The 26,560-nt window shown below is 43.1% G+C and overlaps 1 protein-coding gene across 1 annotated transcript; it reads left to right on the top strand.

Annotated features, from left to right (window-relative positions):
* Window positions 1-1,597: 1,597 nt before the first annotated feature.
* On the top strand, window positions 1,598-26,039 carry LOC109909705 (T-box transcription factor TBX4). Its single transcript, XM_031795246.1, has 8 exons — window positions 1,598-1,742; window positions 2,070-2,164; window positions 12,317-12,436; window positions 17,557-17,704; window positions 22,333-22,485; window positions 22,720-22,808; window positions 23,530-23,768; window positions 24,018-26,039. The coding sequence occupies exons 1-8, from the start codon at window positions 1,599-1,601 to the stop codon at window positions 24,701-24,703; spliced, it is 1,674 nt and encodes a 557-aa protein (XP_031651106.1). The 5' UTR covers window position 1,598; the 3' UTR covers window positions 24,704-26,039.
* Window positions 26,040-26,560: the final 521 nt, after the last annotated feature.

A 26,560-nucleotide genomic window follows, 5' to 3' on the forward strand; every position in this document is an offset into this window, starting at 1 on the left:
TATTGTGGTCTCCAAGCATGCAGATTGAGTAATTAGCTTATGTCTTGAGTTTCTTATGATTTTCAAGTTAATATGAAAATATATATTAGGAATTTTGTCATTTTATTTATCAAACTTAACGTCAGAGAATCCAAATGCGATCGTAACAAAATAACAGAAATATAAGTATTCAATATGGCCGCTGGTCCACCCATCACAGAGTGCAGAGTGGAATGGGATTGTCCGTTCTAGTAATTCTAATTCTATGGCCAGAATGTTGCTTGAATATTCATGCTTACCTAATAGTTGTGTATTTATGATGACCTAACAAGCACAACAGTGTAGTTGTATGTGGGAACAACTTCACTTGAATGGGTCCAGTAATTTGAATTCTATGTGTGGAACAACCAAGTTTGCTCACTACTCTTCTATCTTTTCACATGAATGGAGAGCAGAGCTGAGGGTACAGTATGCAGTAGACAATTCAGAGGCAGGTCCTCCTGTAAACTCACGTGGAACCTCACTGCCAACCTAGATCAGCTCTATTTGTATGAATGAGGGCCCATCATCATATTTGGGTCATTGTGACCAAATTCCCCCAATGGCACATGGCCCTTGCTGCAGTGATCCACCTTGAAATGACTTCGCCTACACAATTCAACAGATATTTCTATTAACAATAGTTAGTAGCTTGGGGACTAAACAGTGACCTGGTTTCCAATAACGGAAAAAGTCATTCCAAGAAATATCCCACAATGATAGAGCATGCCTGAATTAATTTAAAAAATATATATATTCTCTCATTGCAAACATTTTTAGTTGAGTACGCACATTCAAGTGTGTATTAATGCAGTGCAAGAATGAGGCATTGACTTCTCTATCCTTGAAATGTCCCCGTAAGGTTTGAAAATATTGAATTAATTAGAAGCTTTCCAGTAAAATGTGTTCAATTTCCTTACAGTATTAATAGGGATAATTATTGTAGAAATACAAAATGAATAGCAATTGCTATACAAGTACATTATATAAATGTACTTAATGTCAATTATTAGTTGAAAAAGTTAATAATAGCTAAATATTTAGCCATGATATAATATTAGACTACTTTTTTATGGAGGGGGGAGGGGGTTCAACTTTGTAGCTTGAAGGGATGTTACATTTTGTTCGTGCACAGTGTATTTCGTTGGAACATATTTTGTCCAGTCCATTTTATGGGAATGTGATATATTTAAGTATTTTAAGAGACAGTGTAGTATTGGTATTGTAATTCTGTTATTATTTTTATATTTAAGTATTTTAAGAGACAGTGTAATGTTGGTATTGTAAGTCTGTTAGTATCTGTAGAGATGCTTTGTTTTATTTTAGTATTATAGTAAGTCTGTGTCACATATATTCTATTACATTACTATATAAGTTCTATATAAGTTCTATATGTAATTCTATGGTCCATGTATTGTAAGTCTGTGTATTGTAAGTCTGTGTATTGTAAGTCTGTGTATTGTAAGTCTGTGTATTGTAAGTCTGTGTATTGTAAGTCTGTGTATTGTAAGTCTGTGTATTGTAAGTCTGTGTATTGTAAGTCTGTGTATTGAACTGAAGCCGTTGTTCATCTCATAGAGATGCTCCAGGAGAAGGCCTCAGCTGTGACGGATGACAGTGTGACTGGGGTCCAATCTGGAGGGCCCCCAGATCTCAGCCCTGACTCCACACACTTGGGCCTGCCTACAACTCCTAGCACCCCCCAGGGCAATGAGCCAGACCAGGTAATCATGGTTATTGTAGGCTCTCAACACAGAGCCAGAACCACAACTGCAAAGGTTTTGTATGTTCAGAAGATTCTTATTCTTGGAAATAGCCAAATGGGTATGTGTCCTCGCTCTCAATTTCAATAAATGTTGACTTGACAAAATGATTGGCCATATTAAATCGTGGGTGTTTTTATTTCTAGTCGTTGGATACCCTATCAATTGGGAATTATTTATTGAGAATGAACTGGTTTAACTTAAAAATGCAGATAGTATAATCTGAGTTGTCTATAAGCCCACAACAGGTTGCCACCCCTCATGGCTGTCTCTACCTTTCTCTATTAGAATATTGAGAACATCAAGGTTCTTCTTCATGAGAGGGAGCTGTGGAAGAAGTTCCATGAGGCGGGAACAGAGATGATCATAACGAAAGCAGGCAGGTGAGTACCTACAGTTCATATATCACAGCAATACATGGGCTATACCATATTAGTAGACTAGCACAACACATTATATACTACACTACACTATGCTAAACTGTACTAGACTCATCTGAGACTCTCCAAAAATATGGGTTACTTTTGCTAATTGCGTAGCTGCTTTCAATAGTGTTAAAATGTAGTCATTACGGCACCTCCATTTTGAGCAGCTATGACCATCTGTTGGAGCTAAGGCAAACAATTACACCATGCTACAGTTATGGCACCCTGGGTCTCAGGTAGTGGTAAAGTCGTCATGTCTGCCCCAGTGAATATCTAATTGAAAACACAAACCCACAGCCCTGCTCTGTGTGTTAGATTGAATGCCGCCCCGTGGATTAGACAGTCTGGCCCTTAACCTGGACTTTAACCAGAAGATGACTAGATGCTTTCTAACTAACCTCCGCCCACCCCTCATTCCTCACAGGGGCTTTTTTCCCAGTCCAAAATGTAAAAGGTCACCACAATTTTTCTTTAATGCCGCATCACTGTGAAAGATGGGCTTTCCCTTGTCCAGCTGATAAAGTGTGCTGAGAATTCCTTAAAACCTTTGAAGGGCCCGGCCTCAGAGTGACGCTTAGCTACGCAGCTCCGCCAGCTGCACTCAGCTGGAAAACTTGACTGACTGACTAGGCTTATCCAGTCAGTCAGCCTAAGAAGCCAGAGAAAAGCAGGCCGTCTTCCCAAATGCCACTCTGTTCCCTTGATAGTGCACTACTTCTGACTCAAGCCCATGGTGAGCATGAATAGGGTGCCGTATGGGACGCACACCAGGTTTACGTTGCTCCGTAATGGAGCAGGAGCAGCTACAGTACGTAATTCAATAATTCTAAGAATGAACTCTGTCTGAACTGATGTGAAGTATAAAATGTTATTGAACATAAAAATGTATTGTAAATTTAACCACTTGTAGGCCTCAACACAGTGGGCGAGAGTTGGTTTTGTTGAGAATGTTATAGAAAAACTATAGGTGCCAAAATCGTAATCTGAATCTCTATGCAAAAATGACGAGTAAATATAGCAAGGCTGCTTCACTGCTACACCAGCTCTAGCTAGACATTTTGCTCTACATTTTGCTCTCTAACAGACATATTGTTGTTCAAGTTGCAGCTGAGACTGCCAAAACAATTCAATGCCAATTTATCCCAGCAGACACTTTTTCATAGAGGAATCTGGAAGGAGCATCAAGCAGTGGTGCTAGGTGCTGCTAGATGCTAAAGGATCTGATGAGCTAGCAGGTTTTAATCAGTGTCAGTACATGAAGGATGAATGAATGAACAAATTAATAAATTAATGAATGAAGGTTCTCAGGACAGTGAGAGGTCAACACCCTATAGAGGGCGGGCAGTGTCCGGTCAGCACTCCTTAGAAGGGGCAGAGTGGCAGGACTAGGAAGAAGTTATGGCTGTGTCTTTAGACTAGACCATGGGTTGGGAAACATACGACCAGTTCAGCCCTTCAGCCTCTTACAGTGCAGCTTGACCTTCAGCCTCTTACAGTGCAGCTTGACCTTCAGCCTCTTACAGTGCAGCTTGGCCCTTCAGCCTCCTACAGTGCAGCTTGGCCTTCAGCCTCTTACAGTGCAGCTTGGCCCTTCAGCCTCTTACAGTGCAGCTTGGCCCTTCAGCCTCTTACAGTGCAGCTTGGCCCTTCAGCCTCTTACAGTGCAGCTTGGCCTTTCAGTCTCATACAGTGCAGCTTGGCCCTTCAGCCTCTTACAGTGCAGCTTGGCCCTTCAGCCTCATACAGTGCAGCTTGGCCCTTCAGCCTCTTACAGTGCAGCTTGGCCCTTCAGCCTCATACAGTGCCGCTTGGCCCTTCAGCCTCTTACAGTGCAGCTTGGCCCTTCAGCCTCTTACAGTGCAGCTTGGCCCTTCAGCCTCATACAGTGCAGCTTGGCCCTTCAGCCTCTTACAGTGCAGCTTGGCCCTTCAGCCTCATACAGTGCAGCTTGGCCCTTCAGCCTATTACAGTGCAGCTTGGCCCTTCAGCCTCATACAGTGCAGCTTGGCCCTTCAGCCTATTACAGTGCAGCTTGGCCCTTCAGCCTCTTACAGTGCAGCTTGGCCCTTCAGCCTCATACAGTGCAGCTTGGCCCTTCAGCCTATTACAGTGCAGCTTGGCCCTTCAGCCTCATACAGTGCAGCTTGGCCCTTCAGCCTATTACAGTGCAGCTTGGCCCTTCAGCCTCATACAGTGCAGCTTGGCCCTTCAGCCTATTACAGTGCAGCTTGGCCCTTCAGCCTCATACAGTGCAGCTTGGCCCTTCAGCCTATTACAGTGCAGCTTGGCCCTTCAGCCTCTTACAGCGCAGCTTGGCCCTTCAGCCTCATACAGTGCAGCTTGGCCCTTCAGCCTCTTACAGTGCAGATTGGCCCTTCAGCCTCTTACAGTGCAGCTTGGCCCTTCAGCTTCTTACAGTGCAGCTTGGCCCTTCAGCCTCATACAGTGCAGCTTGGCCCTTCAGCCTCTTACAGTGCAGCTTGGCCCTTCAGCCTCATACAGTGCAGTCAGTGAACTCCTGACTGAGGAACGTAGATGTAGTTTGTTATTGTGAGTGCCACAGTCTCAGTCTTAATCCTTGCCCTTTAACATACCCAGGCAGTGCTCCAACTCTCCCCTCTCTCCCCATCTGTACACACGGTGCTCCTTCTCGCCTCTCTTTCTCTCTGTACACAGTCCGTCAGTGGGAGCGGTGGTGGAGGGGTGATTAGAGGACCCCGGCGCCCGCTTTCAGCAGCGTCTAGCGGGGCCTGGAACGCTCCATCATCCCCCCGCCACTCCTTTTGATCTCCCTCAGTGCTGGAGGTTCCCAGAGACTGGATGGGATTCTCAAATGGTACCATATTCCCCATGTTGTGCACTACTTTTGACCAGAGCCCTATAGGCCTTGGTCAAAAGTAGTACATTATAAATGAAATAGGGTACCATTTGGAACAGAGCCTGGATAGATCCCTGGACTGGAGGGCCTAGGAGGCAGGGAGGCTCCTAGTGCTGAGCTGCTAGGAAAACAGCTGGCTCACGCCACACAAACACACACCCACACACTGACACTGATATCATACACATTCTCCATCTCCATTTCTCATTCTCTCCAGTCCTCTACACACACAAACACTCTCTCAGACACACACGTGCACAGAAAAAGTATTCCTTGGGATTATGTGGCAATCAGCTGGTCCTGACTGCTCCTGAGTTTTCACAGGCACTCACTTTAACAAATGAATCCCTATTCCATTGTTCATGCATTGTCATATTCTGTTTTGGATGACACAAAGGCGTGCTTTTGAGTAAAGTGCTGCACTTCAAGGGGATGGACAGTACAACTTGGATATTTTATCATGGCTGTTTGGCAGCTTTGCCATGGAAACCACAGCATCTGTCATCAGGCAGGGCTGAGGTGGCTGAGCCATTGAGATCCCCGATTAGCCATTAGACATGCTATGTGATCCAGTGTGGGCCCCCTCGCAGAGCTGTGCTGTGTTACCCCTTCGTGGTGCTGAGTCTTTTGGAAATGGACTCAGATAGGGAGATGGTAATTCTAGGGCCCGATCGAACAATGTTTCCACAGTAACTGAGGGGTTACTGTACATCACTATTTCGTTCGAGTCATGTCTTTGTGGGAAAATGGAATCATGGATGTGCTGAAAAGCCAAAAGCAATAATGGTAGGGTGGGTTACATAGAAATAGCCTAATATCCTTCTGGAGACCTCCTGATCTATTGACACAGGCCTCAATATGGGCCTGGTTGGATGGTGTGAGTGGGGCTGGGATGAGCTGCAGATCTGTTTTGGATGTTCCCCTCAGATTAAAAGGTCTTTCTGTGAGCATGACACCAGGACTGATCTCCTCACTGATTGGATTTGGAGCCTGAGAGAGACGGAGAGAGATTACCTGCCTTCAATCCCCTCTACTGTACAGGGCAGGTTGAGTATTTACAGTAATGTGATCCATGAACAAAACTTTAGCTAGGGCTGCTGTCAGGCCAGAAAGATCTTGGATGGGTCCTTTGAAGCCTTGTGCGTTAGCAACAGATAGAGGCTGAGTCCCAAATGGCACCCTATTCCCTACATAGTGCACTACCTTTGATGCATCCAGAGCCTTATGCTTGGCCTGCTTAGGGGGCCAGCTATCTGCCCGCTCTTACACTCATCTATTCAGAGAGCATGTCACTGTCAGTCTTTCACAAGTGTGTCTCACACTCCCACTATTTTAACCGGTTGTCGGTAGAAGGGGAAGCAGCAGATCAACTGTACTGGAGTACAGACCCTTTGACCGACCATTCTCTCAGGGGGTGATGCGGTACGATGACAAGTCAGATGTACAAAGTGCTGTCCGATCCGAACCGCCATTAAAAAGCACTTAGGGGTTTATAAGGGGTGCTGCAGATCCCTTTGCAACTTTTTGCTTTGCAGATGGGATGAAAAAGAGGGCCGTTTCACAGGGAAGAGGTCACGGAAGGTAGGGGTATTTACGTGTTTTATGGCCTTGTCTGCTATATTAGTATATTCTGTCTATCATTCCCGAGTCTCTCTCTCTTGCTCTCTCTCTGAGACGGATGAGAGCAGAGGACTATTCTTTTGGCGGTGCTGCCGATGCACTCTCAAAAACCATCAGGTGAAATGTAGGAACATGCCACTGGGCACACCACGTCATTTCAACGTGGAAATGTGAGTAATGTTTGGTTGAAATGTTGGATCAATTCAATTTCAACCTTTATTCACCCACTCAAAAAGACAGCCATAAGTTTGTTGAATTCCCAATGTGTTAGCACTATGCTTTCAACCATCTAAAAGCCCAACCAAATTCCAATGGAAAAATTATGTCAGATTTTCCGTCGCTGTTATCTAAATGTATTATCACTGCGCTTTCAACCATTTAAAAGCACAGAAAGTTCAAATAGTAATACAATGTCAGATATGTTGTATTTATACAACAACCTAATGTATTATCACTCTATTTAATCTAATAGCACAACCAAATTATCTGGATTGCATAAAAAGTACATCAATGCTGATTCTGCACAGATTATTATAGAAACTGTGTCAAGCTCCACATACCTGCAACCTTCGCATGCTATCTTTCTATGATACATTTTACTAGGCAAGCCAGTTCAGAAGAAATTCTTATTTACAATGACGGCCTACCCCGGCCAACGGCCTGGATTCAAACCAGGTACTCTAGTGACACCTCCTGCACTGCGTTGCACTGTTTTAGACCACTGCACCACTCAGAAGCCCATAAGAACATAAGAAGACATTTATAGTTACTGTAGACTAACTTCAAAATGTGGCCATGGATATGTTACTTATTTTAAGGTTGAATAAATACTGTTACATTAGTTTGTAAGATAGCTTTAACTTTAGTCTGTATTACTGAATTACAAAAGTAATATTGTATTGTGTTTGGTGGACAACACCACCAAATATCAACATTTTATGGATATCTAATGCTTGGATAGTGGATAGTTTCATCTGAGCCACTGGCTTAATCTTATTCTTTAACTTTTATTTTTGATTTAATTTGAGACATGAATCCAACACATAATTTGTTCATTTATTGACAAGTTAATAGGCTATTTACGGTATTACAAAAGTGAAAGACCCGATTCCGATTTAGGAACACCTTTCCCACACACTTCTCAGTAGTTAGTATTCAGACTTACCTTGTGTAGGCATGAAACAGGATTTGCAGGCGTGATTCAGGCGTGATGATTCCTTCTCATGCTAAATGCAATTAAACCGCTGAAAACCCTCCCACTTGCTGGCCAACAGATTTTCTCGTGGAGTTTTCATTCAATAAGGTTTTCAGTACATTTACCTTAAGTCATCTCTTTAAACACCTTATAGTTGTAATTTGATTCACAGACTCACTAGAGTATATCCAGAGAACGGGTTCAGAATATTACAGATCATGAAAGAAAGTCATCAAAATATATGCATATTCTTCTACGTTTCAGCACCAATTGGTAGATTAAAAAATACTCTGATTTTATAGATTATTCAGGGTTAGGAAGTATTTAGGAATCATAAAAAAACAGGATAGGAGAGCATTTATGCACAAAAGAAAAAAGACAGTGGTTTGATTCATTCTGAAAATGTTCACATTCAGTTCTTCAACCCATGGTAATGTTGGAAGATTAGTGTACATAGAAATATAATAGAGAGAATAGTGTACAATAGCAGGCTATACTCTCGTCTATTGCCTGCACTAACCATGGAATTGTGTGATGACACAGCCGAGTATTGCACCATGCATCGGGTTCAAACTGTTACGGCTTGGTCTGCTCTTTACTCCATAACGATTTAATTAGCCTACATGTCTTTAAATATATATATATTATCAACTGTTACCAATGATCCTCAGCAACAACCACATGGCTGTAAACAAAACAATGTAATTAAATGGAATGATAATGTAGGCTATACCAACTGAAGGGAATTAACAGTAAATTACCCAGTAGTGGGTAATATTTAGCCTGATAGAAATAGGATACAGAGAATGTCGGGTAGCCTATAATTAAGACATTTGAGAGTGCCCATCCCTGCAAGTTAAAATGTCTTTCAATTTAAATTCTGCATTTCATAATCTTTACTGTGGGAAAGTTGATATGTTGATATGCTTCAGTTTGCTGCCATATGACTGGTTTCACATTTGTCTCAAGCAATTATAAGGTAAAATATATCATTTATATTTACAATTCTCTGATTCAAACAGATTACTCATTTACCTAGTTCTTATCAATAGCTCTCATCAAGTTGTAAATTACAGTGCATGGAGAATGGTGTTATTTGTATCAGGAAAAAATGATGCTTTTTCCACTTGGAACCGGTATGTTGGCTAGACATTATCTATGGTTTCTTTACACATAAATGTGGTGGAATTATGAGGGAATTAAGTCAAGGTCAGAATACGGCATATCAGACACACCTTTGCCACACCTTCATTTATTTGATCCCCACACAAAATAATAGCGGGTGAATAGCATGCTTAAGTTCAAATTCAGTATATACATAGAGAGAAAAGGGCATAAAAAGGGAATTATGTTCCATTTACGTGCGCTTAACTCAGGTTGGAATCGGCCCCATATTGAATTGTGTTTTGTTGTCAATGCAACCAAATATCAACATTTGAAGGAAATGTATATTTTGTGCCGCTGACTTAGTCTGGCTTTAATTCCAGTTCGTCTACAAATTAATAATTGATTTGTTGGATTCATCTCTCCATCTCAACCAAGATTCAAATTGAAAGAATAGGACTAAATCAAATCAAACTTTATGTAAATCAAATCTAATTGTATTTGTCACATGCGCCGAATACAGTGAATTGCTTACTTTCAAGCCCTTATCCAACAATGCAGTTAAAAAAAAGTGTTAACAAAGTTCAAAAAGAAGAAAATAGAAAAATAACAAATAATTAAAGATCAACAATAAAACAACAGTAGCGAGGCTATATACAGGGGGTACCGGTACAGAGTCAATAAGTGGGGGCACAGGTTAGTCAAGGTAAATTAGGTAATATGTACTTGTAGGTAGAGATAAAGTGACAATGCAAAGATAATAGACAGAGAGTAGCAGCATTCTAAAAATGGTGTTGGGGGGGGTGCAAATAGTCCAGGTATTTGATTAGCTGTTCAGGAGTCTAATGGCTTGGGGGTAGAAGCATTTTGGACCTAGACTTGGTGCATACCGCTTGCCATGCGGTAGCAGAGAGAACAGTCTATGACTAGGGTGGCTGGAGTCTGACAATTTTTAGGGCCTTCCTGCCTTTTGTCGTATTCTTTGAGTTAGATTTTTGGTTGAGGTGGACACGTGAATCCAACATATCAATGATTAATTTGTAGAGAAACTGGAATTAAAGCCAGACTAAATCAGTGGCACAGATGGACCTATCCAAGCAGAAGATACATCTCCTTTAAATGTTGATATTTGGTTGCGTTGACAACCAAAGACTATTCAATATCCAGTTAGTCTACAAATGAATCATTTATATGTTGGAGTCACTTCTAATCATTAATATGTTGGATTCACATCTGAATCTCAACCAAAAATAAAAGTTATAGAATAGGACTAAATCTAGTCTAATCAAACTTTACATGCACTTTAAAAAAATATGATTTGATTTAGTCCAATTCTTTAACTTTTATTTTTGGTTGAGATGGAGATGTGAATCCAACATATTAATGATTCAATTGAAGATAATTTGAAATCAACTAAAGCTTGAAACTCTAAGCGTACATGTATTGGATATTTAAGCAATAAGGCCCAAGGGGGTGTGGTATATGGCCAATATATAATGGCTAAGGGCTGTTCTTGAGCACGATGCAATACAGAGTGCCGTGGTATATTGACCATATACCAAAAACTCCAGAGGTGCCTCATTGCTATAATACACTGGTTGCCAACATAAGTAGAACAGTAAAAATAAATGTTTTGTCATACCCATGGTATATGGTCTGATATACCACACCTTTCAGCCAATCAGCATTCAGGGCTCGAACCACCCAGTTTATACTTTTAGTTGAACCCTGGGTTGAATTTGAACAAAAGCTGCTCTGCGCCATCGTCTTGGAACGCCTTACAAAATACTTTTAAACTGGAAGAACGTGCCCCGATTGGTATTTTTAAATCACTGATGAATGATCTTGAGACTGATTCCCTGACCTGTCAATGTTTTTAATTTGCTGTTTTGATTTTTGTTATACTCTTGTGAATTCTGTGGTTTTTACTAGATTACTTGTAGTTTTTCATGTTGTTTGTCTGTCATTTTTGTAATGACTTGGTGCTGCCCATCTTGGCCAGGACGCTCTTGAAAAATAGATTTTAAATCTCAATGAGCCCTTCCCGGTTAAATAAAGGTAAAAAAAAAAAATAATCATAATTTTAAAAATAAAAAAAATAATTTTTTAAAAGCTGTTGATGACTTTGCAAATGCTATATAGGCCTAAATAGTGTAATTGATGATATACAGTATGACTTATAAAGTATGGTTACATTTCATTTTCTCTGTTAAAGCTATCCCTTGGAATGAATTCAGTAGCAACAGTGAATAGATTTAGTTATTTAGATTACTCAGTATTCATTCTCATGATAGCACATTGGTAGTAGCCAGTGACACATAAAAGCTAAACAGGGCTCGGATTGGTCAAAACCCTGGATGGGAGACCAAATGAATAGCAGTAGATAGATTAACTCTCCAGTAGGAGGTACTACCCAGTCTTCTTTCTGATAGTGGATATAATGTTTCAAACTTACAAATTCAACATATTTGATACAAGGTTTGTCTATGTTGAACACTGATGACAATATTGTGGTTGAATTTCCACCCTCAAAACATACTTTTACATTGATTACATTTTTTAAATCCAATGTATTTTCCACGTAGCTTCCACACCACAATACGTTGACAAATAAAGTTGATTAAACCAGTTTGTGGTTACATACCTCCTTCAACTCTGTGATCTACTGTGACCTCTCTAGCTCCTTACCCGTCCCAATCAGTCTCTAAGCCTGGCTTGAGCCGCTTTCTGAGTGCTAATCGTCCGCTCATCTGCCGCGGGGAGAACACTTTCCGTGCTGATGCTACACTCAGGGCTGGCTTAAACCCTCCTGCAAAGCCGGAGAAGAGCCTCTTATGCATGTTTACCCTCTGCACTCAGCCCCATGGAGAGACACCTTGGGGTTAAAGCTGATTTTCATTAGCTCATCTGAAGAGGGAAATCTTTTCCAGTGTAAGGTAGCTAGGTGAGGGAAGATACTTAGGTGCTCAAAAAGCTTGGGTGACATCATTGCCCAAAGCGTCTTATCACCTTGATTCCCGTTCAACATCCCTCAAAGCTCCAAGGTGTGAGGACAGCACGAAGACATAAGGCATTAAATAAACCTCCGTATTTACGGGTCTTACGATACTAAAGGTGCTTAGAAGCTAATGGCAGGTCTTTCCAAATTGGATCAGGATGAGGTGACTTTGTCACCAATAACTAATTGCTGACCCAATTCGTGTTTGAGTGAGTTGGGGAGCGAGCATTAGGTCTAGTGGGTATTATGGTGGGTGGAATCATCATTAGGAAATGTCTAATTTAATGTAAGACCCTTCTCTTGTGCCCTTCACAGGAGGATGTTCCCCAGCTACAAGGTTAAAGTGACGGGCATGTACCCGAAAACGAAGTACATCCTCCTCACAGACATTGTCCCCGCCGACGACCATCGCTACAAGTTCTGTGACAACAAGTGGTGAGTTTAGTCAGAGACACATTCAAAAAAATGTGATCCTTTATTTAACCTGGAAGACCCTTAAGGAATCTACTTTATGAGGGAAACCTGGTCACCAAGACAGCAGCTATACAGTCAATACAAAAATGTACAGTTGAAATCTGAAGTTTACATACACCTTAGCCAAATACATTTAAACTCAGTTTTTCACAATTCCTGACATTTGATCCTAGTAAAAATTAGGTAATTTGGGATCACCACTTTATTTTAAGAATGTGAAATGTCAGAATAATGTAGAGATAACGATTTATTTCAGGTTTTATTTCTTTCATCACATTCCCAGTGGGTCAGAAGTTACCATACACTCATTTAGTATTTTGTAGCATTGCCTTTAAACTGTTTAACTTGGGTCAAATGTTTCGGGTAGCCTTCCACAAGCTTCCCACAATAAGTTGGGTGAATTTTGTCCCATTCCTCCTGACAGAGCTGGTGTAACTGAGTCAGGTTTATAGGCCTCCTTGCTCGCACATGCTTTTTCAGTTCTGCCTACATATTTTCTATAGGATTGAGGTCAGGGCTTTGTGATGGCCACTCCAATACCTTGACTTTGTTGTCCTTAAGCCATTTTGCAACAACTTTGGAAGTATGCTTGGGGTCATTGTCCATTTGGAAGACCCATTGGCGACAATGCTCTTCCTGACTGATGTCTTGAGATGTTGCTTCAATATATCCACATAATTTTCCTGCCTCATGATCCCATCTATTTTGTCAAGTTCACCTGTCCCTCCTGCAGCAAAGCTCCCCCACAACATGATGCTGCCACCCCTGTGCTTCACGTTTGGGATTGTGTTCTTTGGCTTGCAAGCCTCCCCCTTTTCCTCCAAACATAATGATGGTCATTATGGCCAAACAGTTCTATTTTTGTTTCATCAGACCAGAGGACATTTCTCCAAAAAGTACAATCGTTGTCCCCATGTGCAGTGGCAAACTGTAGTCTAGCTTTTTTATGGAGGTTTTGGAGAGGTGGCTTCTTCCTCGCTGAGCGGCCTTTCAGGTTCGGTCGATATAGGACTTGTTTTACTGTGGATATAGATACTTTTGTGCCTGTTTCCTCCAGTATCTTCAGAAGGTCCTTTGCTGTTGTTCTGGGATTGATTTGCACTTTTCGCACTAAAGTACATTTAATCTCTAGGAGACAGAACACGTCTCCTTCCTGAGTGGTATGGCGGCTGCGTGGTCCCATGGTGTTTATACTTGCGTAATATTGTTTGTACAGATGAACGTGGTACCTTCAGGCATTTGGAAATTGCTCCCAAGGATGATCCAGACTTGTGGAGGTCTGCAATATTTTTTCTGAGGTCTTGGCTGATTTCTCATGGTTTTCCCATGATGTCAAGCAAAGAGGCACTGAGTTTGAAGGTAGGCCTTGAAATACATCCACAGGTCCACCTCCAATTGATTCAAATTATGTCAATCAGAGGCTTCTAAAGCCATGACGTAATTTTCTGAAAGGCACATTCAACTTAGTGTATGTAAACTTCTGACCCACTGGAATTGTGATACAGTGAATTATAAGTGAAATAATCTGCCTGTAAACAATTGTTGGAAAAATGACTTGTGTCATGCACAAAGTAGATGTCCTAACCGACTTGCCAAAACTATAGTTTGTTAACAAGAAATTTGTGGAGTGGTTGAAAAAAGCATTTTAATGACTCCAACCTCAGTGTATGTAAACTTCTGACTTCAACTGTACATATTAAAAACAGATAATACAGCAATACATACGATACACCAGAATAGAAAATATACATAGACAATTGTAAAATCCTGCCAAAAACCTTGTCAGAGTGGTTCTTCCAGTTTGCAGTATTGCTCAAGTTCTTCTCTAAGCTCAGGGCTTAGATTAGTAACATCCTTAATGGTTGTTATGAGAAATCCACCTACTCATCTCTGTCTCAGATGCTGCTTGGCTTTAGACCTCAGGAGTCAGGGATGTTTTGAAATGGAAAGGGGGGTCAAAAGAAATGGGGAGGTTAGGGAGGGAGCGGTGAGCTTAAGGAAGGTGAAAGTAGCTATTATCTTCTCAACCCCACAGCTTCACCCCCACCACTCAGCTGAGGCCTTCCTCTCACCATAGGAAAATAATCACCAACGCTGTAGAGTAGACATTAACGGTGGGTGCAAATGAGAGAGACATTTAACACTCTCAGACAGTTTTATATGCTTCAGGTGATGCTGCCTCCCACATACAGTATACACACAGACACACAGTATACACACAGACACACACAGACACACACACATGTGCGTACACACACACACACAGACACACACATCCCAGGCAGAGGGCCGTCTTGAACAAACACTTTACATGCTGTGACATCATTATGCAAACCAAATTAATGGAAGGGTAGAAATTACCATGTTTTCTGCATTATATTCTTTATTTACACCCCCCCCCATCCTTTTTGGTGTTATGATTACAACCCTTGATGGTTCTTTATATAACCTATATGGAGATTTTCTTTAAAAATAGAACCATAATCAATCTCAAAAGTTCTCCAAATAACCTTTTGAAGAACCATACAGGGTTATTTGTTTTTGGTTAGCCATATTCTAGTGTTAAAATTCCATAGGTTTTATAGTTGTGTTCATTGACAAGCTTAATCAGGTGTGCTAGCTCTGGAATGGCCTTGTGTCAATTGAGAACTGTTGCTTCAGTAAGTGGTTCTCAATGCTCTCCTTAAGGACCCTTAAGGAGAGAATTGAGAACCACTGACTGAAGCAACAGTTCTCAATTGACACAAGGCCATACATGAGTCTTTCACAAAACACTGTCATTGGCCATAGTCATTTTCAATATGGCATAGCAAAAAAGATTAGATAAACTGTAATGACACTCGGTTTTACAAAAAGAGCAGTGTTCAAACCACGCCCCCCAAATTTCCACCCCTACATTTGAATTATCACTGAAAGAGGAAAGAACGCTTTTATGACTATGATAATTACACAAAAAAACATTTAACGGCCCAAAGGGTTATTTGGGTCAGTATGGTTCCACATAGAACCATCACCCTTCACAAAGAACCCTTGAGGAACCCTTATTTTTGTGTGTGTATTGGTTAACAAGACCAAGACCAACCAAGACCAACATGTGTGATGTCCATCTCCAACTCATCTGTTCATTCATTCATTTGTATACATTCATTGATGGAATGGAGAGATGGAGTATGAGTCCAGGCACTTGCTGCCTTCAGCAAAGCAGCCTAAATTGAGTCTGTTGTGGTTGAATAATCAGGAAAACCGACAGGTTTCTGTCAATTTAATCACTGTTCTTGTGAAAAGGAGCGCCTGGCTGCAGAGAAAATCACCACTTCTCAGAATGAGAGGGAGAGGACACAAAAACAGTATGATGATCATTGAAATCTCTAGTACTGTAATATTTTTTGTGACCAGTCTGTCCACAGACAGCTTTGTTGTTATTGAGGTCATGTTATAATATTATGCCAAACCATGCATGCTCTTTGAGCACAGCAAGAGCAGTGCCTCATGTCTCAGTCGCTGCTCTAACTAAACTGTAGCTGCGGATTGTCATTAGCAAGCTGCCTGCTGGGCTGTACCCGCTGTCCTTCCAGTGACCCTATACCTTGGGTGATGCCGGTTTTGACTAGATGGGATACAGTTTATGTCAGATTGACCAGAACAAGGGCCTCCTTAGTGTCGCAGTGGTCTAAGGCTAGCTGTGCCACTAGAGATTCTGGGTTCAAGTCCAGGCTCTGTCGACGCCAGCCACGACCAGGAGTCTGATGGGGAGGCACACAATGGGCCCAGTGTCGTCCTGGTTAGGCGAGGGTTTGGCCGGCAGGGATGTCCTTGTCCCACCGTGCACTAGGGCAGGCCAGGCGCAGTGCATGCTGACACGGTCGCCAGGTATCTCCGACACATTGGTGCGGCTGACTTCCAGGTTAAGCGAGCATTGTGTTAAGAAGCAGTGCAGCTTGGCGGGGTCGTGTTTTGGAAGATGCATGGCTCTCGACCTTTGCCTCTCCTGAGTCCGTACAGGAGTTGCAGTGATGAGACAAGACTGTAACTACAAATTGGATACCACGAAAAAGGGGTAAAAAAAAATATTTGACCAGAAAGAATTGACTTTTCGTAACATTGAGTCTGTTGTGGTTGAATAAGGAGGAAAACCGACAGGTTTCTATCAATTTAATCATTGCTCTTGTGAAAAGGAGCGCCTGGCTACAACTTACGCAGCAGGTTAGGATAATTAACTTTGCAGGTTAGGAGAATTAGGTTACGGTTAGGGTTAGCTAAAATGCAAAACCAAATCTACTTTTGAAGTCAATTTGACATAATCTGTATTCCTCTAGCCATGACTAGTGATGCCACCACAGCCTGCATCTGCCACTGCCCACCAGAGCGGCATCAATCATTAGCACTGCCGGCCATGCAAATGGCAACAACCATATCCAGGGTAGGGTGTACTGAAACCGAAACCATATGTAGGGAATAGGGTACCATTTGAGAATTAGACAAAGCCTCCATAAAATGCACCACCATGCTTTGCTTTCTCCAGCAGCCATTTTTTTTTTTACGGCCATTTGTTCCAGATCTTTGTGGGATGGCCTGGGAGGGCATGGAATCTAAGCGTTTGCCAGTGTGGTGTTCTGGATTCTCTCAGCGACACCTTGGAGGAGTGTAATTAGCATTGATGTTACGGTTGAAACAACCACCAGCACCTCCAGCCTGAGAGAATGGTTCCTATAGCCCATGGAGTGAGGGCTGAAACGGCTGTAATTTTTTTATGATTACTGACTGTAGCTACATGTGTTTAGTATAAAAAGGGATCCTTATGTCTCAGTGGCCTATCAGTGAGCCTGAATGGAGTCGTGTGGCTGCTGGAAGATTTGGCCATGCTGTGACAATATGGTTTGGTAGATCACAGGGCTGCTGGGTTGTATATGGCTGCAGGATTACCAAAATGGCTGAGTCATCTTGGCAGAGTAATGACCATTGGTTGCTGCTAGCCAAGGGGTTTTTATGAGGATGATGATGTTGCACCTTAATTTGTCTCTTCATCTCCCTCTCACCTTCCCACTCTCGTTCTTCTCTCTTCTCCTCCTTTTTCTACTCAGGATGGTGGCAGGCAAGGCGGAGCCGGCCATGCCAGGGAGGCTCTATGTCCACCCAGACTCCCCAGCTACAGGAGCCCACTGGATGAGGCAGCTGGTGTCCTTTCAGAAGCTAAAACTCACCAACAACCACCTGGACCCCTTTGGGCATGTGAGTGACCCTCAGTTTACCTATCTAAAGCATCCCAGCACACAGGCTAACATTCACTCAAATCAGTGGCTGTCGGTGCCATTTAAGATGAGGGAGGATTATATATATATTTTTTTAATGAGCACAGCCTTATTTCTATTATAGCATATTGGATGACTGTCATTCATATTCCATTCACCCAGTTCAATGTAACAGTGATAGGTTTAGGCTACTACATGATACTCAAATTTTCCCTGTACCCTTCATGACGTAGGTGCACAGGTTGAGAGAAATTTTAGTAATCAAGGTGACAGACAGTGACACATTCAATACTGCCTTGCCTGCATCTAGCTGATCTAGGGTGTAATCATTAGTCCAACAGTTGCAAATGAGAGTTTCTGTTGGACAAATTCAGGTATGTTTATCACTGTTTCGTTCCGTTTGCTTCCATTTAAGAAACCTTTTTAAACAGAATCGGTGCAATGAATAGACCCCTGGTAACACGCTAACAGTTCACTTTCATAGCACACGTGAGCACACGTGATACACCTTTTCCCTTCGCTTGTGGACTTCAGTGCACAGCACATCAGCTGTCTGACACCAGACGAAAAAACCTTCATATCATGACCGCTAAACCACTACACACAGCCAACATCATTGCCACGTCATAGTCAACTAGAACTACAAGAACTAATGCTTTAGGAAACCCAGTGTACAGTAAGAAAGTAGTTTAACAGTTACACCGGCGGACCCCGGTGGCAATAAATTAATAAAACCAAAAGCTTACCTTGACTTGGAAGAGTTCCAGTGTTGGATAGCCATAGCCAGCTAGCTGACATAGTATCCCTCTCTGTTTGAGTAGGCTAAACTAGCTAGCTGCATTTGCTAGCTAAGTGAAATCAAATTAAAAAAATACAACCAAATATAGCTCTCTCTCTCGCTTCTCCTTAATTTTGGAAGAAATTAATTTATTCAAAACTGTTCAACTATCGTCTTTCTCTTTGAGGAAATTAATCACCACATTTTATGCACTGCACTGCAGTGCTAGCTAGCTGTAGCATATGAATCAGTAATAGATTCAATCTCTGATCCTTTGATTGGGTGGACAACATGTCAATTCATGCTGCAAGAGCTCTGATAGGTTGGAGGACGTCCTCCGGAAGTTGTCCTAATTACTGTGTAAGGAGGTGAGAACCACGAGCCTCTTAAGTTTTGTATTGAAGTCAATGTACCCAGAGGAGGACAGAAGCTAGCTAGCTTAACTTAGCGTCTGTAAACAATTGTTGGAAAAAATGACCTGTGTCATGCACAAAGTAGATGTCCTAACCGACTTGCCAAAACTATAGTTGGTTAACAAGACATTTGTGGAATGGTTGAAAACATGGTTTAAATGACTCCAACCTAAGTGTATGTAAACTTATGACTTCAACTGTAACAGTACACAACTAAACTATGGGTATATGCTGGACAATTGCCCAACAACAACAGGTACTTTGGCCATGTGACCACACTTGGCCCTTAAAGCCACTTAGTTCTTTGTCATAGAGCGAAGTGCTCTGCTTGTCACATCACTTGGCCCTGCTGATGCAACTGATCAACAGCTTGACTGCTCTGAATAATGTCAACAACGTCTATAATCTTTAAGCTCAATTAACTGTAAAGGAATAGAGAGAGAGTGAGAGCGAGGGGGATGGTTAGCTACTGCAGCCTCACAATGTAGGTCACATCCCAGGAAGGCACTGGGTCATTTCACACAATATAGCTTCTCACTTCTCTTGGCCATGTAAAACAAGAGAGGTGACTGGATACGGCTCATTTAGTAAAAACTACACAGTGGATGAGACTTCAACAGACCGGCGTTAAAACAACAGCAGGATAGAGCGTTTTTTAACAAGAGACTGAGTCATGAAGCTGTCTTTATGGAAAGCGAGGGAGAGAGGAGAGGGAAAGAGGGAGAGAGGAGAGGGAAAGAGGGAGAGAGGGGGAAGGAGTCAAGAAAAGATGGCCGGAGGGGAAAAGGAACAGAGGGTGAAAGAGGGAGTGAAGTGGAGGGAGTGACAGAGAGGGAAAGAGAGAGAAAGTGAGTGTCTTGCTGTGATGGCGGCAGCAGTGCTGCCCAGAGGAACTCTGAGCAGGCTTGTCCAAAGCCATCCCGTCAGAAGGAGAACTCATTAGGTTCATAACCTCTGGGATCAGCGGCGGGGCCCGCTGTCAGGTTGAGTCCGCCGCCTGGATAGTGATAAGGGCAAGTAATGAGGACAGAGAGAGAGAGGGGCCAGGTCTAGCTAAGCCCTGCTGATGGCCATAGAACAGCCCACGCCAGCAGGGGAGCCAGAGAGCCTCTCCTCCCTGCCCTGCATAGCACTGGATCCACCACCCACCTGACCCACTAAACCAGGGGTGTCAAGCATACGGCCCATGGGGGGTTAAATCCAGCTCGCTAATAATCACTGAAATTAAAGTTAGACAGTAAATATTTTCAATGCAGCCCTCCGGACCTCATTGAAGACTGAATGCGGCCCCCGGTGACAAAATTTGTTTGACATCACTGCCCTTAACTGACCCACAGCCAAAATAAAACAGCCTGTGAAGTGAGCTAATGACAGTCAATGACAGTCAATGACGTTGTTTGTGCATTTGAGAGTGTGTCTTTTCAAGTGTGTTTATATATGTGAGAGTATGCGGTCTGCATGACTGTGTGTGCAAGTATGTGGGTCAGCATGGCTGCTAGTCCAGTCCAGAGCAGGATGGCCGTCAGCTTGATTCAACCCAGGGGTCTCATATCTATGACAGACCTTCCCCTTTCTGACCATCCCCCACAAACTCTGCCCTGCCCTTCCCTTCCCTTTGCTGCTGACCTGCTCAGCATCAGCAGTAAAAACACTATCACTGATCTGGGATCTGGGCTCCCACTGACCCATGCTACTGTTGACCAAGAGATGGTCCAAGGAATCATTCCTGAAATGCTGTCACTTCCCAGCTGTCACTGAGTGTCTAAAAACCAGTTAGCAGACTGTCTGGGGCTGGCATTTTCACCCACAAGATAAAAGAGAGAATGCATGATTTGGTTCTGGATTGATCCAAGGAAGGCTTGTCCTGCTCAATGCAACCAGACAGCACAGAGAGAGTCAGACTCCTTCCTGCACTCCCTCCAGACAGACACTGGCCAGACTAGCAGACTAGACAAAGGTCATCAGAGTCTCCAGTCAACCAACCAGTAGCTTATCTCTATCTGTTTTCTGCCTCAGGTCTCTAGGCAGCCAATGAACCAATTGTTTATCTCTGTCTGAACCTTGCCTCAGCAAAAGGGTGCAAAGGCATGTGAGCATTGGGCTGTTCAGGGTGCAACTATGACCCATGCGTTTGATGTTATTTTTTATTTCACCTTTATTTAACCAGGTAGGCCAGTTGAGAACAAGTTCTCATTTAAAACTGTGACCTGGCCAAGATGGCCAAACCTGGCCAAAACAACACAGAGTTACATATAAACAAACGTACAGTCAATAACACAATAGAAAAATCTATGTACAGTGTGTGCAAATGTAGAAGATTTAGGGAGGTAAGGAAATAAATAGGCCATAGAGGCGAAATAATTACAAATTAGCATTAACATTGGAGTGATAGACGTGCAGATGATGATGTGCAAGGAGATACTGGGGTGCAAAAGAGCAAAAAGATAAATAACAATATGGGGATGAGGTAGTTGGATGTGCTTTTTACAGATTGGCTGTGATCGGTAAACTGTTCTGACAGCTGATGCTTAAAGTTAGAGAGGGAGATATAAGTCTATAGCTTAAGTGATTTGTAGCAATGTGTTCGATACCATTCAATTTATACTGTTCCATCCATTACTATGAGCCCATCCTCCCCAATTATGGTGAACCGGCCCGCCTGTGCTTAATAGTCTTAACCCCTCTCTGTGGTAGCCTCCTGGAGGGGCTCGCCTGTTAATGCCCTTGTACTACTGGGCCGTGAGTCTAGAATGTAGGAGAGGAGGGGAGGTGGGATTGGGGGAGAGCTTGATGCTCATCGGCCCTGACAGAGCTGCGCTGGAGATAACCCTTGCTCCATCCCTGCTGACACTCTAGTGAGCATGTGGCTAGGCTACTGGGCTACTCTGAGCAGACTGGTGCCGATGTGCTGACCTAGCCCCCCCCCAACCCAAACATTGAGCACGCTCCCCACGTGCTGATTGATGCACTATACAGTTGCAACTCAAGTGTGACAAAGGGGTGCCCACTTTTCAGTATCAACACATTGAACTGCAGTATATTGACAAATGTCCACATTGTATGGACAAAGTTGGGCATTGTATGCCCACTAATGCTGACTCCAATAGTATTAAAATAGGCCTACCTGCTAAAAAGGCTAGCCATGGAAAACCTGAGCATCTTAAGCACCCCATTCACACTATGAGTCTATTCAAGTCAATACAATTACATCACTTGGAATTTAACATCTAGGCCAGGGACAACCATTCATTTAAAGGAGGAACAACTAGCTTTAAAAATTAAATAAAAACATCTTAAACAGTCTTAAACCTGTGGTGGTGTCTGGTCATTCACTGATGCCACTAAGAGGACTGTGTGCTGTGATCGACTCAGCTGTCGTTCGTCTGACCCTGTACTTTTCATCTTTTCCCCTGATAGATCATCCTGAACTCGATGCACAAGTACCAGCCTCGGCTCCACATCGTCAAGGCCGACGAGAACAACGCCTTTGGGTCTAAGAACACAGCCTACTGCACTCACGTGTTTCACGAGACAGCCTTCATCTCTGTCACCTCCTACCAGAACCATAAGGTACAGTATGTGTGCCACCCATGTTATGTGTGCCACCTGCTATCTGATGTTCAACGTCTGCTGCACACACAGTCTGACACGTTTCTAATGTCAGGAATACGAGAGCATGTCTTCAAAACACTATCTGCAGGAGAAATGTTCCGAATTATAGAAAGACTATTTTTGACTGAACCTAGCTGCACATTTCATGATGAGTCTCAAGTGCAGTGACAAGATATGTTGCTGTCTTCTCAGATAACTCAGCTGAAGATCGAGAACAACCCGTTTGCCAAGGGTTTCCGTGGCAGCGACGAAGGGGACCTGCATGTCTCCAGACTCCAGGGGTATGTTCTGTATGTTTATGGGAATGTGCCACTCAATAAAAAGTATATGGAATACTTACTTTATCATAGAAACAATTATTATTTTGGGACAGTACATCATTCCTTGGAACTATTTGTTCCTTTTGGAACTTGTTCCATTTCTTCCTTTATCTGTGCTTGCTTCCTTTAATACAGCACTCTCTCTCTGCTAAGTAGAATCTGTAACTCAATTATTGGGAAGTGGTGAACTATATTTAGTGATTTAATTAAATTTTGCAGTAGCTTGGTCGTAGTGTTTTACCATGTAGTGGTGAAGCTATACTGGAACTACAGACAAACTTTTTTAACAAAAATAAAATATCGGTGAAGTAGGCAAGAATTTACTTAAAAATATATTTTACATCAGACCTGCTTAATTCTCACTTTTTGTGAGCATAATTCTCACTTTTTGTGTTTAATATGCTAAATTACACATTGTGTTAACAGCTGGCTCCAGAGTGAACTGCTCTTGCAGTTTGTAGTCTGACATTTTAGATTTAGAAGTAGTTTGGATGTAATTAACCACTTTTTCTAAGTAAATTTAGTTAAGTAAGCTATATTTTTCTTAAGGGTAGCTTTTATGTAGGTTAACTTCTTCCAGTATGAAGTAACTGGTAGCTTGATAAACTATATTTTCAGAGTAGCTTCCCCAACACTACCACTAACACCTTCTGTTCTTGTTTTCCCTTCTTCCTCTCCGTAGAAAAGACTACCCAGTGATTTCTAAGAACATGGTTCGCCAGAGGCTCCTCTCCTCACATGGTCACCGGACGGGGAAGCTGGGAGCTGGGGTGCACCTGTCGGGGCACCCCCAGGTCCTCTCCCACTACCAGTATGAGGGTGGGGTGCCCCTGGGGAACTCAGACCACCAGGAACACATCTCCAATTCCTTCCCTCCAAGCCGAGAGCCCAGCCTGCTCTACCACTGCTTCAAACACAGAGGTGGGTTAGCTACAGGCCTACCTGAACATCTCCACACCTGTCAATCACAGAAAATGGGCAGTCCTCATTAGTCTTTCAGAAAACTTTGTTGTCTTCCAACACATCTTTTGGTGCTACACATCAATATCACACAATATAAATGGCTTGGTACACAGTTCCAAACAGTATAAAGAAGCATCATAGGTCACGAGGTTGATACATAGAGTTTTTTCACTCAGTGATGATGATTTAATCTTAATTTCTTTACAGATAACACCAGGCACTTGGAACTGGGTTGTAAACGGCCATATCTGGACACAGCACTTCCAGCAGTCTCAGAGGAACACTACTTCTGCTCTCCTCCCACCTACGAGCCTCCACTGCTCTCCCACCCCTATTGCGGTGAGGCCATAAGCTCCAGGGAGGCCTGTATGTACGGAGGGATGGAGGGAGAGAACGGGCACGGGGCTGGGGGTGCTGACGACCTGGCTCCCCCCTCTCTGAACTGCAACATGTGGGCGTCGGTGCAGCCTTACCCGCGGTACAGTGTGCAGACAGTGGAGGCTGTCCCCTACCAGCCCTTCACTGCTCACTTCACCAGTACTGCCACCGCCACCTCCGTGGTGCCCCACCACACCCCCACCGGACCCCCTCGCCCCCAGTCCGACATAGGAATTTACAGTCCAGCCACAGCACAGCGAGGCCTGGCCACCATCCCCTCGTCGTCCTCCATCTCGTCTTCCTCTCCACCGGTTCCTGGTTCCAGGGGTAGCAGGCCGGTGGTCCATCCTCCTCTGTACCACAGGAAGCCTGGGCCTGGGTCTCCTCTCCGGTCTCACAGGGAGTTCTCGGCCTTCCCAACACAGAGCACCCCCCCATCCATCCGGGACCCGTCCTACCAGTACCAGATGGGGCAGAGCAGTGTAGGGGCCCACTGGAATGATAGCGAGGGCTAGGGAGTGCTGTGTGGCTCCTGAGGCAGCGGCGATGTCCACCCATCCGGTCAGTTCAGAATCAGCCAGCCAGCCAACTTTGAACTGCCTGTGAGGCATCTGAAATTAGATTATGTTGAAATACAGCCATGATGACCATGATGAAGCCATAGTAGTTTAGCATGAGGAGAAGCAGATCAGAGTGACCAAACTCCAATAGAAGCCTACATCTGCCTAAAAGATCTGCGCCTTCAGATCCATGTTGTCCTGACTGGAGGAGCATTGTGCCTGTGATGATGATAATGAGTATTCCAGAGGAAGAACCCCTCTATAGAATTTTGCAAAAGCTTGCCATATAATGGCTTAAAGAAATCATCTAAAATGTTCAATGTCAAACTGCCAAAAGGAGATGTGTTCAGCAAAGTGAAAAATATCCATTATGCCTTTGAAGTAGTGTGTTTATGGTAAAGATGGACAAGTACCAGTAATGAATTGATTAAGGTTTCTAAGAAAAACATTTAAATGCAAAACTTGATCATATTATCAGCAAACGAGTGAGTGGGACATGGATGTGTAAAGAGATTGAAGTAACAGGCCAAGTGTTTTGTTGAAACTTTGAGTAAAGCCTTCATTTAATTTTGCCATCTCTGCTTGTATTGAGATACTTTGCCAGTTAGAAATCTGTTGAACTTGTAAACATGGGCTGCAGGTAAACTACACAACAAGCCCACCCATGCAGTCCATTTGAGCAGAGCTTAAGTGTGTGTAGTTCTAGATCTCATCTTCAACCATACTCCTCTGCTAGCCATATTGTAAGCTAGCGTGACACTACTAAGCATGAAGCCAAACGGCCCTTAGTTAGCGGTAACCCAAGTCTTTGAACTGCAATAGGGCAGTAATCGCTTAGCACTTTGGCTCCAAACCTGCGGTCCGTTCCGAAGCAGCGTTCCCGCCTGTTGAAGTGAGACTTCAGAGAAGGTCCCTGGCCAACCAGATGGGAGCTTAAGGAATCATTGTTAAGCCAACGCTAGTGCAGAACACAGAGCTCCGCACAAATCCCAGCCCCAAATGACTGCGTTGGAAAAATCCTTACAAGACTGCAAATGTAAAACAGCCCGAGTGGGGCGGGCGAGGAGCCACATTGTGAAGTCAAGCTGAGCTGAACTGAAGCAGGGACGACTGGGTAACATTCAGCCCGGCCTGTCTGACCTTGACAAGTAGGAATGGGTAATAACAGAACAATATGGTGGTCTATTACCTAGCAGACCCACATTATCTCTTCATTATTACATTTTTTTTTCTCGATATAACTTTGAATATTTTTTTCTCCCAAACATGATGAAATAAATATTTGAATGCCTCCCATTGTTGCTTAGCGTTATGTAAAACAAATAAACAGTCAACAGAGTACCTTTGCGGATGTATTGCACTGGTAATAATAATGTTAATGGTTATTACCTTGGCTATCTTGGATTCAGTCTGAATTTAACTTCCGTCTATCCTCCACTAGCACTTACTTGTCATTGGTGATCTAAGACACATAGGCTCACATCAATCATTACGGGCGGCAGGTAGCCTAGCAGGTTAGAGCGTTGGGCCCACAGAAATATAAATTATATTTATATTGTTGGGCCAGTCACCAAAAGGTCGCTAGTTCGAATCCTCTAGCCCGACAAGGTGAAATGTCTTTCGATGTGCCCTTGAGCAAGGCACTTAACAGTAATTGCTCCAGGGTCGCCGCAGATAATGGAAAATCCTGGCCATGACCCCACTCACCGAGGGTGTCTCGGGGAGAGGTGGGATATGCAAAAAAAATAATAATTCCAATTCACAGTTGTACATTTGTGTAATAGGACAAATAAGCACCCACCAAATTATTAT

The sequence above is a fragment of the Oncorhynchus kisutch genome, linkage group LG18 (assembly GCF_002021735.2).
Source record: "Oncorhynchus kisutch isolate 150728-3 linkage group LG18, Okis_V2, whole genome shotgun sequence".
Taxonomy (NCBI): Eukaryota; Metazoa; Chordata; class Actinopteri; order Salmoniformes; family Salmonidae; genus Oncorhynchus; species Oncorhynchus kisutch.